This window comes from Gadus macrocephalus, chromosome 3 (genome assembly GCF_031168955.1).
Source record: "Gadus macrocephalus chromosome 3, ASM3116895v1".
Taxonomy (NCBI): domain Eukaryota; kingdom Metazoa; phylum Chordata; class Actinopteri; order Gadiformes; family Gadidae; genus Gadus; species Gadus macrocephalus.
In genome coordinates this window covers 8,925,452-8,944,591 of record NC_082384.1, presented here as the reverse complement: position 1 = coordinate 8,944,591, position 19,140 = coordinate 8,925,452, and the positions used below count along the sequence as shown (strand labels likewise).

The 19,140-nt window shown below is 44.9% G+C and overlaps 1 protein-coding gene across 4 annotated transcripts; it reads left to right on the top strand.

Moving 5' to 3' along the window:
• stra6l (STRA6-like) lies at window positions 1-17,450 on the top strand. 4 transcript variants are annotated; one of them, XR_009524847.1, is made up of 19 exons: window positions 1-491; window positions 6,185-6,254; window positions 8,300-8,400; window positions 8,771-8,901; window positions 9,340-9,460; window positions 9,794-9,839; window positions 10,202-10,321; window positions 10,945-11,015; window positions 11,140-11,245; window positions 11,424-11,559; window positions 11,661-11,736; window positions 12,113-12,197; window positions 12,322-12,370; window positions 14,193-14,310; window positions 14,428-14,547; window positions 14,760-14,923; window positions 15,279-15,346; window positions 16,043-16,186; window positions 16,592-16,731. XR_009524847.1 is itself a non-coding variant. In XM_060047066.1 (18 exons), exons 1-18 carry the CDS (start codon window positions 472-474, stop codon window positions 16,873-16,875), a joined length of 1,959 nt encoding a protein of 652 aa, XP_059903049.1. In that variant the 5' UTR covers window positions 7-471; the 3' UTR covers window positions 16,876-17,450. The 4 variants fall into 4 exon arrangements, 3 of the variants coding, with proteins under 3 accessions (XP_059903049.1, XP_059903048.1, XP_059903050.1); XM_060047066.1 differs by lacking the exon at window positions 15,279-15,346 and having other exon boundaries at window positions 7-491; window positions 11,143-11,245; window positions 16,592-17,450; XM_060047065.1 differs by lacking the exon at window positions 15,279-15,346 and having other exon boundaries at window positions 8-491; window positions 16,592-17,450.
• The last annotated feature ends 1,690 nt before the right edge of the window (window positions 17,451-19,140 follow it).

Sequence of the window (19,140 nt, the reverse complement as noted above, 5' to 3'; positions counted from 1 at the left end):
GAGCCTGTGTCTGATCGCGGTTTAAAATAAACTACGCCAGTATATGGCTAAGAGAGAAGTTATCTGTCATGTATTAGAATTATTATTCTGCCGTGAGAGTGTGACTCTGCTAACAATAATAGACTTGATTTAGCAATGATGGTGGGGGACCCGGGTGGAGAACGAACCATGAAAGAACAGACAGATTGACGAGACAAAATATTTGATTAATCTGGCATGACACAGAAAATACAAAGACAGCACGCATTTACCATTTCACTGATATTGAATCGTATTATCGAACGCTCGCTCACAAAGCCTCTTGCCTCACCACCACTCACAGTCAGCGAGTCAGCGACATGGGTCTGGGAGGAGTCGAGTCTGAGAACGAACGAGATAAACGAGGGAGAAGAATCAGTTCCCTTCGTTCTTGTTAAAGAAGAACTGATTCGGTCGCGAACGACCCATCACTAACCTCATCCTAACGCAGCCATGAACACAACGCCAACACAGTGAGTATCTGAGTCTTGTTAAATATTAAAAGTCTTTATCTCGGTCTTCCCAGCGCTTTGATAGCCCCCCCGGCCCCACCTCACCGTGGGAGAAACCACAGATTGACCCTTTACTACCAAGCACTTTTTGCTCGGCAAACATACGGATGAGGCAGTGTGTCCCCCTGAAGATCAAGGTTAACCCTCATAGGGTGTTCGTGTTTTTGTTACACAGGAGGTGCTGCTGGGTCTGGTGGACCCATTGCCTTTTAATTCAACATACTCAAGTTTTTTTTTTTAAATACTCACCAGATGGTTACTTCATCCCAATTGCAAGTAATGTAAACCACACATATGTTAAATTTGTTCACTTTACCTTTGTTAAATCACATTTATGAATAGAGGTGCCACTCGTTTTTGTTTCTTTTTGCATTAAAATGCAACAAAATAAGGAAATGCCTCATAAAACAGGCATAACTGGGAAATAATCAACATCATTAGAAATTGAAACATACTCAATAACATCTGTCTGAACAACACATTAAAGCCTTTGAACACGGCCATTATACGTATATCAGACTATACCACACATGAGGGGCAGAGTCTCACTGTGTGTGTATTGCATATGTATTTTTTGCACTGGTTGCATGTATATTGTGTTTTTCTGTCCATCATGGGTCCACACACTTCACAGCGTTTCTTTTTGGCTGACGGGCTGGTCCGCTGCTTGCGGTTTGTTCCTGGGGCTGGCTGCTTGCGGGTTGTTCCTGGGCCTGGCTGCTCGCGGGTTGTTCCTGGGGCTGGCTGCTCGCGGGTTGTTCCTGGGGCTGGCTGCTTGCGGGTTGGTCCTGGGGTTGGCTGCTCGCGGGCTGGTCCTGGCTGCTCACGTGATGGTCCTGGGGCTGGCTACTTGCGGGTTGTTCCTGGGGCTGGCTGCTTGCGGGTTGGTCCTGGGGTTGGCTGCTCGCGGGTTGGTCCTGGGGTTGGCTGCTCGCGGGCTGGTCCTGGCTGCCCACGGGATGGTCCTGGGGCTGGCTGCTTGCGGGCTGGTCCTGCCTGCTCACGGGATGGTCCTGGGGCTTGCTGCTCGCAGGCTTGTCCTGGCTGCTGAAGGGCTAGTCCTGAGGCTCTTTTACGTTTCGGAGCTGGCTGATGCTCATCCTCCTTTTCAAACTCTGAAATGTTATCCTCACTTTCCGAAACTATTTCCTCTGCATCACCATCAAAACCCTCTGTCTCTTCAAATATCAGCTGTAAGGCAGTCTGAACAGAGAATTGCTTTGCCATCTTGATCAGTTGTGGTATGGAACCACGCTGACAGAGCTTTTTTATAGTGTCAGGTCCCCAAGCTTGATAGTGTTGGGTGCTCCAATTTTGCAACCTTGTGCGGGAACAGTGGGTGCACACTGTGGGTGCTCACACCAAGGGCCCATTCACCTGCTTTACTCTTTCCCCCTCTCTCTTTCCCCCTCTCTCTCACACACACACACACACACACACACACACACACACACACACACACACACACACACACACACACACACACACACACACACACACACACACACAGAAGGGAAAATGAGGGTGCACAGAACCTATGATTTCCACACTTAAACTAGCTCCGGGTCCACTGGACCCGAACACCCTGTGTGTAATATAAATGTGATGGGGGGGTATACAGGGGGGGGTCATTGAAAATGTTTTCTGATTCATGTTCCTCACAGAAAATGAGCCAAAGCCAATGAATCTTAGTTCAAAATAATAATTATTTGTATCACTTTTATAAAGCTAAAAACTGAAAACGGGTCCCACAGACCCGAACACCTTATAAGGGTTAAGTCACAATATAGGCCTACAACCTCTTACGGTTTCGGCCGTGAGTCGTGCTGAGATTGACTTTCTGTTGTTTACCTCTTCTCTCAAGAAAGTCAGAAATGTGTTATTTATGATCAAATCAATGGTCTGGCTGTAGTATTTGTTTGAGGTGGAGGCTGGTGTGAAGGGAGTCGTTGCAGACACTCAACCGCCCAACACATCCCAGCTGTACGCATATTTTTATTTCCCCTGAAACGCTAATATTTCTCAAAGATGAGCCGTAAACTCCCAATACACGTTGATTGAGCAATGGTGTTTCGTGTACAATATTGTGTACGGCAATAAATAACTCAATCCTTGGTATGAAGACCCTGTAGTTTGTAAATATTCGGAACCCATAATCACCTCATTCTGAAGCCAACCGCCAAAACTTTGTTTGCGGTAAACGTCCTGCGAAATGTTGCGCCTCACTTCGTCTCTACCAAAGCTGTAACCGAACCGACGCCCTCGTATGAAGGTATTATCTTAGCAAAAGTCTTAAGCATGCGTAAACTAAAGTCACAAATGTGTAACAGTACATTTGAAGTCGTAGATATTTTTTCTACCATTGTAAAAACAAAATAGGGTCTACGAGTCTGTGTTACAGGTACACATCCTATCCTATCCTGTGCATCAGAACTTCAAAGAGTCATGCAATTTAAACTTTTGCTACAATCATTGCAGCGCAGTTGGTGCAAAACACATCCGCACGGCACACCCGTGTTTCAGAATCTGAGAACGTGCCCAAAATTAGTGCATTCGTAAACCCAAATGTGAACTAATGCATCAGAGGTTGCACGGAGCATCGAACGCTACCGCCTACTGGGGCTGACGAGACACGGGGCCGCCATCTTGGAGTGGTCATCCGCTCCATTCAGTGTAATCCGTTTGGCAGGAGCAATGAACTGTCAGCGCATTTAATTAATCATACCTCACTGAATACCACTGATTTTCACGCGTTTCTTTGTCAGACGTGTAGCTACGATAAAGGACACATGGTTTGGCGTGTTTTATTATTCATAGTTGGCTTAACAGTAATAGAATATTCTTATATATTGGCATCGCCAAAATCAGACACTGCCTGTCCCCCCCCGCTGCTGAATCCCTTATCCACGCCTTCATCTCGTCCCGTCTTGATTACTGCAACTCCCTCCTCACTGGCATCACCTCTCATTCCCTCCATAGACTCACAAATGGTCCAAAACTCTGCTGCGCCTTCTCACTCACACCCACATCACTCCTGTTCTCTTCACTCTCCACTGGCTCCCCATCAAACAACGCATCAACTTCAAAATCCTCCTCCTGACCTTCAAAGCTCTCCACCACCTGGCCCCGCCCTGCCTGTCTGACCTCCTCCTCCCCCATCGCCCCTCCCGAACCCTCAGATCCTCCTCCACTCTCACTCTGACTGTCCGACGATCCAAACTGAAAACCTTTGGTGGCGGAGCCGTCTCACGAACAGCACCCCGACTCTGGAACTCTCTCCCCCAACCTCTCCGCGACTCTCCCTGACTCTCCCTCCCTTCCCATATTCAAATCCTGCTTAAAAACGTACCTCTTTTCCCAAGCCTATGACCTCATAACCACCCTTATCCCGATCCCCATCTATTATCACACTCCACCTTGCTTCTGTTCTCTGTTGTGCTGTCGTCCGCTTCTCCCCCCTGATTGTCATCTCCCTCTTCGTGTTTTATTTTGTAAGCGTCTTTGGGTCACTGAAAAGCGCTATAGAAAATGAATGAATTATTATTATCATATGCTATAAGTGACCAGACGTCCGAGATCAAAACTGGGAACATAATCCCCGAGAAGGGGAAAAAACGGTCAGCTATTTTTACGTTGAAGAAACAATATATGATGATTAGGCTATATATACATATATATCCTACATAAACAATGTATGAATACATTAGACATCTATGTATCTTACCTTATAGACTGTATCTCTGACTGTTGCTGCAGCAGCAGAGTTTATTCTGTCTTGACACTTAGTATTGATATTTTGTATTTACTTTTATTAACAACTTTCTTTCCTTCAATTATTATAATGTTTACGGTGATTGTTTTATGTGTATTTTTTTATCAGTGGCGAAGCTAGACCTCTTGCCTTAGCCCACCCTATCGTTTCGTCCTCAAATCTCAAATCTCAGCGAGCAGCAGACGGGATTTAGTGTCTTATTTATTTATTTTAATAAGTTACTTATTTTATTTTAAATTAACATAATACCAAGGGTCAGAAGTTTTACAAGAATTTTGATCTTACAGAGTCATGACAGAGGGACTTGGTGTCTTTATTGATGCTTGAAAGATGAACATATATTCTTTTTTTTGAAAGGGAATAAGCTGATGAAGCTGACAAGTGACCAATGTTTACTGTTCAAAAATATTTTAAATTAAATGCAAACCCCAGTGAATAATTTGCGCTTGTTCTATTTCATGTAGGCTACGCCGTCTAGGCTTCGCCTTATGGGCTTGTCCCGTGAGCGCGCTTGCGCCTATCAAACTATGCACCCATCAGCGTGGGCACCGCCCACATTTCCCCACGGTATCGTGTCTATATAACGCGGTGTATACCGTCGCTCATCCTCCCTTTTCTTTCAGCACTTGTGCTTATCAGCGAGATTTTTTTGCATCAGAAGATTTCTAAAAATGTATTTGTCACTGGATTCAGATAAAACCAAAATCAGTCTTACCCAACAATGTTAGTATTTGAATATTGTTACTTGAATGACTCCATTTATAGGTTACAATTATACTTTTAAGAAAGTATTGTCTTATACTTGACCATTTACAGTGTTTAAAAAATAAGAGAATAAAGTACAAAAATAATTATCATGGAAAACAAATCTATCGTATTAGGCCTGATTATCACGAATTAGGAGTGAAATTCAAAATACAATAAAAAGCAATCAGGGTAAATGCAGACTGACCAATGTAGTGTATGCAAGGCAATGTGAATGTAAAAAATATCAATATCTGTGTGGGATTAAAACCCTGAAAGAGGACTGTTTTGCATAGCTTCTTTCTCGTGCTTCCTTTCTGAAGTTCAAGAGATGAAACACAGATGCAACCAATGATAATAAGTCTGAATGGAGGTTGTCGATGCCAAACTGTGTTCCCCAAGCAGAAATACATCCTCTGTTCCGATCTCCCCTCTGACTTTATGCTCCTCCCTGGCTCCCCATCCCCATTTCAAGATGGCGGCCGCATTTCTCGCGTCCCAGCAGCCAATACTGCGTCTATGTATAGGATGTCTATGGGTACATGTGTAGCAAAAGTGATCCGCATGTGGCAGAGCGTCCTTGGGCGGGACAAAATCGCAGCAGTAACCAATGAAAGTCGCCGGCAGGGGCTGCATTTTTCAAACTGCACTTAAGCAAGCGTTACCTTTATGACAAAAATGTAAAAAGCATTTATGTCAGTTCTAAACCTTCGATTTTCTAAATATCTTGCAAACGTGAATGATACAAAGTAGAGAGCATCGCACCCTCGAATCTTGTAGTGTGGCCAGTCTTCCGACGAGACAAGACCCGATTTCCTGGCTCTGTGATCGTATAGTGACATGTCAAATCGTGTAGAAATATCAGAGAATCGTGTAGTCTGAACCAGCCATAAACTGTGCTCGGTGGTTGAATGACTCCAACAATACAAAGTGTTGGAGAGTAATAATTGTCAACGTGATAGGATGGATAAGCTTTAAGCTAAACTTTAACGGTCCTGGACTGGAAATTCAGTTGTCACACCAGCAAAAACACAACAGTTGTAGAATGAAATACAACTTCAATGATGATAAAAATAGTTATAATAATAAAAATGATGCTGATGATACAGTGGTCTGATGATGGGTTGTGTTTCAACAGGGTCCCTGACGTTTACTGTAGGAACAACATTGAGGAGAAGTTGGTGATTCACCTCTGCCTGATCCCAGCTGTGAGTATCCTAACCAGCTTAACCCTTTCTTAACCTTTAACCCTAACCCCAATCTAGCTGTCAGTGGCCGAACACTACCTTAACCTTTAACGGTTAACCCTACCTTAACCCAACCCAGCTGTCTGTACCGTTACCTATATCCAAACCCTTAACCCTAACCCAGCTGTCAGTACCCCAATTCTACCTTAAACCTAGCCCCTAACCCTTTACCCTTTTTTATTAGTGGGCCCATAACACAGTATTTTAAGACGTTCCCGAAATTCAGCCATGGTGCAGAACTACAGCCACTACGAGCCAGTCGCACATTGAGCTTTCCCCAAACGCGCTGTTTCGGTGTCTGTAGCTTTAATGCAAATGAGGAGGAGAGAGGCGGGTCAAGGAGGAGGGTGGGGGTGTGGCCCTGAGCAGCTTGCGGCCACGGTACCATGCGCTCTGTTTCCTTTTCTGTCTTCCACGTCCACATCAATCTGAAGTAGACTGAACCACGACATGGAGGAGAAAGGGATTGTTGCCCGCGATTGTTGACCGCGGTTGTCTCCCGCCGGAGCCTCGCTGCTGAGGGACCACCGCCTCGGCAGTGGGCAGCGCTTAGGCCCCACCGCCTCCTGCAGCGGGCAGCGCCGAGGCGGTGGTCCCTTGGCAGCGGGAGACATTCGCAGGCAACATTCCCTTTCTCCTCCATGTAGTGGTTCATGTACTTCAGGAAGTCAAAGCCAAAGTTCCTTTCCCCCAATTCCTTTCTCAACCATGCCTGAGATAACCCCAACTACAGTCTTGTTGTGAAAATACCAGAGACGTCAAAGAACCGACGTGTTATGCGACACAATGCCCACAGCAGAACGATTATCCAAATAACAAAGAAGTCTACAACACTTGCGTTACAGTGTGTGTAATCACACACACACATGTGGCGCTCGCATGGTCGTATCTCATTGGCGGGCCAAATTCTCTGGGCTGGCAAGTAGGGCTGGGGGTAAACGATTATTTATTAAACGATTAATCGGGCGATTATTTCATCGATTAGTCGACTAATCTAATGACTAATTGGATGGTTATCTATTTCTGTTGCTTGATTAATAAAAACCATAATGTATCTCAAATAAATACCAAAAAATTCTTAATAATATACTTTTATTTATTTATTTATTTATTTATTTATTTGCACAGCAAAAAACCTTCTGCTTTACACAAAATAAAATAAATAAAATAGTTTCACTGTTATACAAAATGAAAGGCCAGCCGTGCTCAAATCTGCCAGTGTGAGTGTGGCCAGTCTGGCCAGGCCGGGCCAATTTGGCCACTTGGGAGAGGTGTGCTGCTACGGTACGGGCCGCTACGGTACAGATGCTAATGAGCCGACACGCGCAGTCGCGCACACGCACGGCTACGCAACCTGAGCTGGATGACGTATAGTCCATGCGACGACCACGGACATAATAAAGGCGACGAGCCTTCTTTCCCATTAAACGGTAAACATATATCCAAATAAGCAACAGACTCAGCAAAGTGCGAACTGTGTTCTCTGTGTTGTTGTCCATTGTCCTCGAAAATCGTCGACGGAGAAATTTGACGTCGACGAATTTTTGACGTCGACGCGTCGCTACAGCTCTACTGGCAAGGCAGAGAAAGGGGAGGGGGCATCTCGCCTTATATGACGACATACGGGGAAAATTCCAAAACGGCACGTCTGAGCTTCGTTTTTTCAAAGGCGGAGCAGAATGTCTAGTGCTCGTTTTACACCCAACGAAATTTCTAGCTACTGGGGGAGCATAGAAAGTGAAATTTTCATGCCATGGGATCTTTAAAGTGTTAGTTAAGATTTGAGCCTTTTCTCCAGTTGAGATCCATCCCGGGTCGAGACAAGAGCAGTGTGACTCAACTCCAACTCAACTCAACTCACTGCGGTTTGGTCTGTCCAACCCCGGGAAAGACCATCAAAGGAGGAAATGCCCAAATCCTGACCATCCCTTAACCGTGACCATAAAATGTCCCCCCTCACACTTCTTCTATTCAGCTTCCTTTCCCTTGTGTTGTTGACGGTTCAGGTGGTGATCATCATGGTGCTGTCCTTCTTCCAGACGAGGGAGCGCCGTTGGGCCATGGACCTCCGGCTGCCCCGCATGGCGGGGCACTTTGGCATCGCGGTGTAAGTCCCAACGCGACCCGACACCCAGCAGTCACATGAATCTAGCACAACTGAATGAAGGCCCTGGTAATGCTTCAGAGTGATGGAGATGTTCGGTTGCTACGGTAACTTAATGAGGGTCAAGGTAATGCCTCAGAGTGATGTTCTGTTGCTATGGTAACTTAATGAAGGCCATGGTAATGCCTCAGAGTGATGTTCTGTTGCTATGGTAACTTAATGAAGGCCATGGTAATGCCTCAGAGTGATGTTCTGTTGCTATGGTAACTTAATGAAGGCCATGGTAATGCCTCAGAGTGATGTTCTGTTGCTATGGTAACTTAATGAAGGCCATGGTAATGCCTCAGAGTGATGGAGATGTTTTGTGTTGTAGGCCTCTGGAGGCGATGAACAGCCTGAGCAACCGCTGGTCCTACGGGTTTGCCTTTGGCGCCTCCTCCCGTGTGGTCTTCCTGCTGTTCTCCAAGCAACACATCCTGTTTCCTGCTCCGCCCTGGGCCCAGAGTAAGACACGCCCCCTCTTTGTTTCCAATCTGGAAGACACACACCCTTTTCCTCATTCATTCTGGAAGTTACACCCCTCTCCCTTCTCTCATTCTGGAAGAAAGATTAGATAATGTTACATTAGGGTAGATTAGATTCAAGATTACTGGTTGATATGATATTTTTTAATGTTCAAATAGATTTGTATAGTTCAATATCACTAGATTGCATTAGAATAGATTTAATTGAATTATATTAAACTAATCTAGTAATATTAAATTCATTGTAATCATTATTGTGGATTGAATATTACTGGATTAGATTAGAGTGAATTTAATATGACTGGATTATTTTTAATTACTGTGGAATGTATTTTGATGGATTTGATGATGATTGATTGTGTTTGACTAGAATAGATTAGATTTTCCTGACACTCTAATATGTCTGTTTGTTTTCCAGCCTTTGTGTTCCTTTTTGGAGCGTTCGAGGTGGGGCTAGTCTTCTTTCCCTTCTTTGCATGCCTTTCTACAACTGCTAGGGGAGTTGGAGCTGTTTTGGGAATGCTCTACACTCTAGCCTGGTAACCCTCCATCTCTGAGGCATTAGCCTAGAATGTTAGCTTAGCCTTGCTCAACACTCTAGCTAACTATAACCAACATCCATTTCTAAAGCATTAGCCTAGAGTGCTAGCTGGCAATTCCCTAGTCTACACTCTAACCTGCTAGTCTGCTAACCATCCATTCATCTATCCGTCTATTCATAGAAGCATTAGCCTAGCATGTTAGCTAGTTGTAAGCATTAGCCTAGCATGTAAGCTAGCTATACTACACTCTAGCCTGCCATTCATTTTTTAAGCATTAGCCTAGCATGTTAGCAAACTTTGCATTTACCTGGCTTGTCTCTTTTACTGCAGGCTCGGTGTCATGCTCGCGCTTGTAATCACCTGTCCACACAGTCAGGTGATTATTCCCCCATTCATATGGTCAGGTAACTCTTCACCCATTCATAAAGTCATAACTATTCACCCATTCATACTGACAATAAATTATTCACCCATTCAGGTAACTATTCACCCATTCATTCAGATAGTTATTCACATAGTCAGGTAACTATTCACCCATTCATACAGTGGTAACTATTCAGCCATTAATACATTCAGGTTCACCCACCGATTCATGTAGTCAGTTAACTTCACCTATCATACAGTCAGGTTACCATTTCCTAATTCATATGGTCAGGTAACTTCCACTATTCATACAGTTACGTAACTATTCACCTGAATGTTTCAACCATTACTGTGACACACTTTGTTTGTGTGTAGTTTCTTATTAGGTATGGGAATCTGATATGGTTATTGCCGACCATCCTATCCTTCTTCTTTCTCCTGGGTCGCTTTTTCCTCATATTGGTCAAAACTGTGCAAGGACGCCGACAGAATCAGGTAACCAGGAGCCAAGATCATTTTACACAAGACAACTAGCGAATCAAAGAAGCTGAAAAAGAAATATGAAATAGAGTCAACAAAACTATTTACAACAGCTACGACATGAATATGCAGCATTTGAACTAATAGTACGCTGTCACACATTTGGAGAAAGCGTGTACCCGAAACAAAACTGTTATACAAAACTGCAATACAGCGGCCCAACGTCATGTTAAAAGCAACCTATATTCACATACCACAGGGCCAGAAGTAGGCATTGGCCTCTAGCACCGACTGCTATGGAGATAATGATCAATACAAATAACAGATAGCCATAATTACAGGTCTATGAGTGTAGTTCACCACTATGGATGTGTCACGGATCAAGACACGGACAAACAAGGTAGGGTTACAAACAAGGGCCCAACCATCCGGAGGTGGCGGCCGTGGTGGAGATGATTGCTGACGATGAGCAGGTGTGCGGAGGATCAAAACAAACACACGCAACCTTCAAACGTGGTGTCACAGCGGAATTGTGACCGGATGCGGTCAGAGGACTGAGGATGTTTAAAAGCATAAATAGGCTAGGGTGGCGTCTGCTTCTAGAGGGTCACAACATCTTGTTTTAATGTGCTGTCCAGGTTACAGGAGAGGTGATTGAACACCATGTCCAATATGTCAAGAGGTTGCTACGGAAACCGCCTCCTCCTGGGTACATACACACACACGCTCGGACGTACACGTTCAGACATCCACTTGTTAATGTGCATAGAAATGATCACTGCAAAGTCTAATGTGTGTGTGTGTGTGTGTGTGTGTGTGTGTGTGTGTGTCAGCAGGGAAAGTTGGTTCCAAAGAAGGGTGTACAAGTGGGACCCACACTTCAGGTTCCCCAACAGACTGATAGGAACCACCATCATCAGCCTCATAGGCCTCTACACTGTGAGGACTGTCTGCCTGTCTGTCTTCTCACCTGTCTGTCTGTCTTCGTTCCTGTCTTCCTTTTCGTCAATTTACTTATCCCTTCGCTCTCTCCGTCTGACTACATCTTGAACAGAAAGTATTTGTCTGTCTGCCTTGCTCGTTCATTCTGGTTATAAGACATGTTTGTGTCCATCAGCTGTTGCACTATTCATACGTGTTGAGCCAGGAGGTCTTTGATGGGTTGGACAAGTTAATTCGCTGGCTGGATCAGTCAAATTTAGCCTCAGCCTCAGCCTCAGCCTCAATTAAGGAGTTTGCCATCATCGCACGCAGTGAGTCCTCCACACACGCACACACGCACACACACACACACCGATTTTTATTGTATTGACTGTACCGTACTTAAGGAATGTGGTTGTGTTTATTTCTTCAGAGTCATGGATGATGGCTTCCATCACAGCCTGCCTCATCTCCCTGGTCTACATCTTCCACGTTCTGATGTGTTACAGGTAGTTCATCAGCTTCTGCACGCCTAAAGGCTTTTCCAAGGTTGGGCGTGTTTAGTCCTGTACTGACCTAACGGGTCAGTCCTGACCATGTGAGGTTAGTACTGACCATGTCAGGTCGGGTTAGTACTGACCATTTTAGATTACTACTGACCATGTTAGGTTAGTACTGACCATGTTGGGTCAGTACTGACCATATTGGGTCAGGTTATCCCTTACCATCTCGGGTCAGTACTGACCATGTTGGGCCAGGTAAGTACTGACCATATCGGGTCAGTACTGACCATGTCGGGTTAGTACTGACCATGCAGTGTCCTGTACTGCCCATGCGCGGTCTTGTACTGACCATGTGTACTGACCATGGGGTTTGTTGTAACAGGAAGCATATGAAGAGGCTGTGGAGGGGGCAGAGGGGCTTCCTCCCTGAGAAGTTCCGCAAGAATATCAACCCTGCTTCTAGTATGGTGAGCAAAGTACACACACGCTCACACAAACTCACCCGTGCTCACACACACACTCACACAGGCCTTGTGTCAGAATGAATACAAAATAAAAACATTTCAGGTTGATCTGTTTTTTTTTTTACAGGCTGCCATTGCAAGATACTCTGGGTGTCAAATCGCTTACACGTTATGGGGTATGGCATTCATCACACATAAAAAAAAAAGTCTATAGATGGTTGTATTCACTCGGTGGCCATCTAGAATTTAAAGGGGCCAGAGTAAACCACCAGGTGTGAGTGTGATTAGCCATTACAAGCCGTTTTGAAAATGTGCAGCTTCTGACATCACAGGTGGGCGTGTTCACCTAGATGTATGATGGATAGATGAGGAACATTTGCTACAGTCCACTGGGTAGGCTTGCTGGTAAACTGATCTATCCAGCACACATCTAGGTGGACAGCCCACCTGTGATGTCAGAAGCTGCACATTTTCAAAACAGCTTGTAACAGCTAATCACACTCACACCAGTGCCCTGTACTACGATCCTCGATTAGTGGGTTAGCGAGGTATGTTGCGCTCAAAGCCTGGGTTAGCTGTGACACGAAAGTCAAATCTATTTTAGCCTCGCTGTATCACCATGGTGACTTATGCCCTCAACCAAACCTGGTCGGGAGCAGGTTTTCAGCTAAGACTATCGGGTTAGATCGGCGTTCGCACCTTCCTAGATCCTCCTTTGACAATGTCGTCACCATTTGTGGGTGTTCCCGTGGACCTCGGAGCCCGTATCGTAGAGGGTCTCTCCGACAGAATGTCTTTCGGGACCGATCCCTTGGCATTGCCTGAGAATATTCTTTATGAGAGAAACAGGTTCTCATCAGAGGGTATTCGCAATTTGATTGACCTTATGTAGACAATACTTACTGTTGTGCAATGTGTCGCCGTGAGAGAGTGGTAGATCGGAGGCAGCGCGTCAGTCTTGAATTTCTCCACGCAGGGTTCGTCTCCCAAGTGATGCGCATTCACGTGAAGCTTGAAAAGTCCAAATTCTTATGTCATATGGATAAGTTATTCACTGAAGGAAATGGAATTATATTTTTTGTGCTTCTTTCAAACTTGAGCCCATGTTCTCAAAGCCGTGCTGGCGCCACATCTATGAGGGTAAAAGGCCGATTATGGGCCGTCGAGGTTTGAACCCCGGTCGCTGGCGTTGGGGTTTCATACTAATCCACTACGCCACCGCCGCTCCATCTCAGCGGTTGAAAACACATGCCATACATTTCTTACATAGGGTGTATTTAAAGTGAATTCCCTTAATTATAGAATAAGGCAGGTTGGACGTTGCTTTTGTATTTTGAAATCATCAATATTGGGATTTATGACGAACAATTCTGCAATTTGGCAGTTATTTTTTAGACATTATGCAGAATCTTTTCACTTACACATTTATACTATCGACTATAGCCTTATATGACTTATTATATAGCCTATTAGGGTTAGGTTTAAGGTTAACCCTCACCCTAACCGTAACCCTAACCATAACCCTAAACCTGACCCTAACCCTTTGCACCCGGGGAACAAAGGACCTGGGGAACCCTAGGGATGACCCCTTTATAACGGCTCTTTTATAGATTCCGGAAGTGGTTAGCTGCTTTGTAACAGCTACTAATGCTGAAACCGGAGTTTGTGTTGACCATACCATCCCCGCGTGCCATATGTGGCCGTTGATGTGTGCCTAAGGAGTAAGGAGAAAAAAAGAGTTTGAGGTAGTGAATTCAAGGTCAGATGTCAGATTTACCCCCACATAGCATCGTTTCAAATTCAAGATGGCCGCCGAGTGAACAAGGTAAATAGGTTTTTATAGTTCAAAAGGTGCAGCTTAAGGATATCAGATAATAGTTTGTGGTTTCATAAACAAACAAACCTTTGTATGGGAAATCATCTTTTAATTGTTGCTGGTTTAATGTACATGTTTTAGCCAGACAAATAGCCGCTTATATGTGTGTGTTTTTTTTCTAGGTTACATCATCTTTAACATTGTGGCCTTCCTGGCTATCCTGATCTTTGCATATACAATGATCGTTCCCATCCTGCACGGCCAGATCCTGAAGAGACTGACCACTTTGGGCTACTCATTGTAACGTCCCCTCATCTAACGCTACTCTTAACCTACTGACAAGTTTATTAACGGATTGGTGGATACATACCTGTAGATGCATGTGTGTATGAATAACGCTGATGCCCTTTATCTCAGGCTGGGCTTGGCAGTACTCTTGGCCGTCGGTTGCCTGCAGGTATACACTGTCAAGGTGTTCTTCCTGCAGGATAAGCTGAGTACAACAGAGAAAGACAAACCTCTGGCCCTAAACAACAGGTAAGCAGCCCCCGCCCGGAGCGTCCACAACATCCAGAGACTGCCTCAATGTTGCTCTGGCCCCACACTCCCCAAACGTCTCGTCCTTTATTAAACCCTCCAACCAGGGGTACCATTGGTTCACTGCCCCGGTGAGGGCTGTTGGTTTAGAGAGGCGCCCGCAGCGGGAGCAGACGGCCAGCGTTTCAAAGCCTTCTTGCTCTCGTCCCCAGGAGAGCGTTCAACTGCTTCAGCTACTTCTTCTTCTTCTACAACGTGGTGCTGGGGATGAGCGCCTGCGCCCTGCGCCTGCTGGTCAGCCTGACTGTAGGATTGGTGCTGCTGCCTCGCATTGACCGCACCATCATGCCCAAAGGACACGAGACCAAGGACCTGGGTGGGTTGCGCTACAGTAGTGCTATACTACGCTATACTGTGCTACACTATGTTATGCTAAACTATGCTGTGCTACGCTATACTATGCTACTCTATGCTATGCTGTGCTAAACTTTGCTGTGCTACGCTATACTGTGCTACTCTATGCTATGCTGTGCTAAACTTTGCTGTGCTACATTATGCTGGGCTACGCTTTACTGTGCTTAGCTATGCTGTGCTAAACGATGCTGTTAAGACTACTCTGTGCTCGATATGCTGTGGTATGCTAAATTGATGTATGCTAATCTGAGCTATGCTAAACTGAGCTATGCTAAACTGCGCTATGCTATGGTAAAATGAGCACCTTCTTCCCAAAGCTGCTCTCTTCATTGGTGATCCCGCTGAGTCGAGTGATTGTCCTTCTGGGGTCTTGATGGGTCTTCAGGTGAGCGAAGAGGCTGATCCTCCAGCCACATACCTGCAGTGTGGACAGGGGTGGTGGTGGTGGTCGTGGTGGTTGGTTTTCTAGTCTTCTTGATGGTGGTTCAGTCCTTCCTGTTAACAGGATGAAGCTCATAGAGAGCAGAACCCTGTTCAGATATCTCATATTCCACTGCATCCAGGGCAACGAAGAAAGGTCAACAGCCAGTCCCCAGCTAGTTATCTTCCACTCACCAGCCAGTCCCCAGCTAGTTATCTTCCAGTCCCCAGCTAGTTATCTTCCAGTCACCAGCCAGTCCCCAGCTAGTTATCTTCCAGTCACCAGCCAGTCACCAGCTAGTTATCTGCCAGTCGTCATCCTTTCACCAGCTATTTATCTTCCAGTCACCAGCTAGTTATCTTTCAGTCCCCAGCTAGTTATCTTCTAGTCATCATCCAGTCACCAGCTAGTTATCTGCCAGTCGTCATTCACTCACCAGCTAGTTGTCTTCCAGTCGTCATCCAACAGTCACCGGCGAGTCGGGGTTCAGACCTGTAGCTCCCCTGCTGCCTCCAATGAGGAGGATGGACTGTTGTCCATAGGGTGTGTGAGCGTGTGTTGGAGCTCCCCTGGATACAGTAGTACAGATGAGAGGTGTTGACAGGATGATCTAAAACCCTAGTGCCTGCTCGTGATGTGGTTCTCCTGCTGTGTTTCTAGGCTACACATGGTGGGTGGGCATGATCTTTGCAGACCACTACCATGGCAACCCGACGCTGGTGTGCTTCTGTAACCTGCTGTGGTCCAGATCCCCGGAGCCACAAGCAGCAGGCCTCTACCAGCCGTTCCGTAATACAACCCTCGGTGTGTGTGTGTGTGTGTGTGTGTGTGTATTAGTGTGTGTGTGTGTGTGTATAACTTGTTTGTTTGAATAATACCTCCTATCACACAAAAATTGTTATCATCATTGATCATGGATTTTGTTGGACATGTTTTAAAAGACACACAGGTAACAGAAAATAGAGACCCACCATATCAAACTCTACTTGCTACATCCAACCTTGTCCGTCCGTCTGGCGCATAGAATCTTTGCACTAAATTGCTGTGTTCTCTTAGGCTGTTGAACTGCTGTTGAATAATGCAATGTTTAAATTTGTCTGCGTGAACACACCATTTTCATTCGATTTTAAGTATCCCGGGGGGCCTTAAATCCACTAAATCCAACCTTATCCATCTTGTCCAATCTCTCCCCGACCATCCCCGACCCAGAGTCTGGTGTGCACAGCAGAGCCAGGAAGCGCTGGGCGCTGGCGTACACCCTACTGAGGAACCCTCCACTCATCCTGCTCAGGAAACACCTCGCTTCCCCCCCACCCTGCTCCACCTCAGCCCAGGCGGCCAACCAGCCGTCTGACCAGTTCACAAGAACACGAAGATTTGTAACAGCGGCTCGGACACAGACCGGCTCAACAGCCCCCTCTGGCGGGGGAACACCGCCAAAGCAGCTGAACGCACAGGATCAACGCAACGGACCATCGTCATCGGAAGTTTAGACCACCATCGTGGGAAGGTTTGACCACTATCGTGTGGAGTCTCAAACCAACCACCATCGTATTGAGTTTAGGCCACCATAGTGTAAAGGTAATGCCTCGGTTCCACTGACCCGCTCGACTAAAGAGAGAATCCATTGTGGAGCTTTTGAGGCTGCCATGAAAACATCCTGAAGAGGTTGGTGGTCTTTCCATCCTGTCTCAAACTCTGATGGTATTCAAACATATCGATACAATGTAATACCATAAGAATGTATCATTTAATACATGAAACAATTAAACAACCAAGGTTGGTTTATAAAATGTTTTTTTTATCATAGATATATCATCTTTTGGAAAGGTGAGGCATCTTGCATTTGAATGCTGTTAGTGTTCATGCTTTTGTTATTATTATTATTGTTGGTAATCTATGGGTATGGGGAGGTTTTAGAGTTGTCTCCAATATAAATCTGTCCTACAGAAAAAATTCATATATCACCTATTTGTTAGCTTGAATTGTTTTTGCTTTTACACTTTCATGTTTTTACACAAACCAAATAATGTTTTTTGATATAAATTAAACTTTTGACCCAACATAATGTATTGTGCTTTCTATATTGGCCAGAGAATATCCAATCCAGTATATTAAGATAAAGAAGCATGCAACAAAATATTAAATCACATGGATCTAATTAAATGGTAAACTCTGGAATTATGGTTCTGAATAATAGGTAACCACACCAAGGTAACCACAGTTTGGTGCACACACCTACAGTGAAGTGAGAGATGTGATCAAAATTATAATCAATTCACCTGCAGTAGGGTTAAGAGGTGGAACCAGCAGCATGGTTAAGAGGGGGACCAACAGCATGGTTAAGAGGGGGACCAACAGCATGGTTAAGAGGGGGACCAACAGCATGGTTAAGAGGGGGACCAACAGCATGGTTAAGAGGGGGACCAACAACATGGTTAAGAGGGGGACCAACAGCATGGTTAAGAGGGGGACCAACAGCATGGTTAAGAGGGGGACCAACAGCATGGTTAAGAGGGGGACCAACAGCATGGTTAAGGGGAGGACCAGCAGCATGGTAAAGGGCAGCATGGTACGCCTGCTGAGCAGCGTTGGGGTAGCAGCCGAGGTCCAGATCCACCAGAAGCCACGGCCTACACACCATTCAGTCAAACATATCCCCTTTATTTATATCAAACCACTGTATTTAATAGACATAGCATTTTTATATAGCGTATATTTTTTTATCTTTCTCGCATGTTGAGCTGGGAAATTATTATTTTTTTTGGGGGGGGGGGGGGGGGGGGGGGAATGAGATGCAGTGTATATACTTTATCAGTGTTGATTTTGAAAACGTATAGATAAGTGAGGAATTCACAACAAAAATGTTTTATTGAATTGTGCTCGTAAAAGATCATAATGTTTCATAAATGTTTTTAAATTAAAATTAAAAATTAAAGTCTTGTGTTTTCTGTACGAGTATGGTATGACTGAGGACGGTCGAATTAAAGGAATGAATGTAACGATTGACTGGACGTTAATCTATAGGTTGGGCATGGGATTTGCGAAATGCCAGCAGATTTTGAAAATCCACAACTCAAATGGTCCTACCCAGAGCTATAGTCCTACCCCCTCTCCTTCAACGCTGACTCTGACTCCACCCATTCCAAGAGCTCTGGGTCACGAATTTTGAGTACGTGCACGAAGGGGTCGCGCGGGGAGCGGGGGAGGGGGAGTGCAGTACGACCGTTTGATTGACGTACTTACTGTCCAATGCCACTCGGTGGGTCTGGAAATCAGAGTTTTTCGAGCCCTGCCCGTTCCACAGATGATTGACTTGTTTAATTTTCATGTCAGTACTTCTAACTCAGTGGCTGTAAGTGGGTAATGATAAGGATTTTAAGTAATTTTGCAAAAATGGCCAAAAAAGGAAATTCCATACCCACACTGTAGGCGAACAGTGTATATCATGTATATCAAAAATAAAATACACCTGAGAAATATGTCTCTCTAATACGCTGATATTTAACGTATATTAAATACATTAATAAACACATGTATATTTCTATACAAAACATTTATTAGCAAAACCCATTGATCACCATATGCATACCTGAAATACACTGGTAACAAAAAATGTATAACCGGTAATCTATAAAATACATTATCGAATAATTCCATCTTCAAAGTTACTAAAGTTCAGTAGCTTCCCTTAAATTAGACATCACTGCACCATTCTTCCTTTATTCAATATGTGGAGTAAAATATGACTACATATA

What these genes read in the sequence shown, in the direction of transcription:
- stra6l (XM_060047065.1), top strand. Translation starts at nt 472, where the DNA reads ATGAACACAACGCCAACACA. An exon ending in TCAACCCTGCTTCTAGTATG is followed by an intron (nt 12,198 to 12,321) that starts GTGAGCAAAGTA and finishes TTTTTTTTACAG; the next exon opens with GCTGCCATTGCAAGATACTC. An exon ending in GTTCCGTAATACAACCCTCG is followed by an intron (nt 16,187 to 16,591) that starts GTGTGTGTGTGT and finishes TCCCCGACCCAG; the next exon opens with AGTCTGGTGTGCACAGCAGA.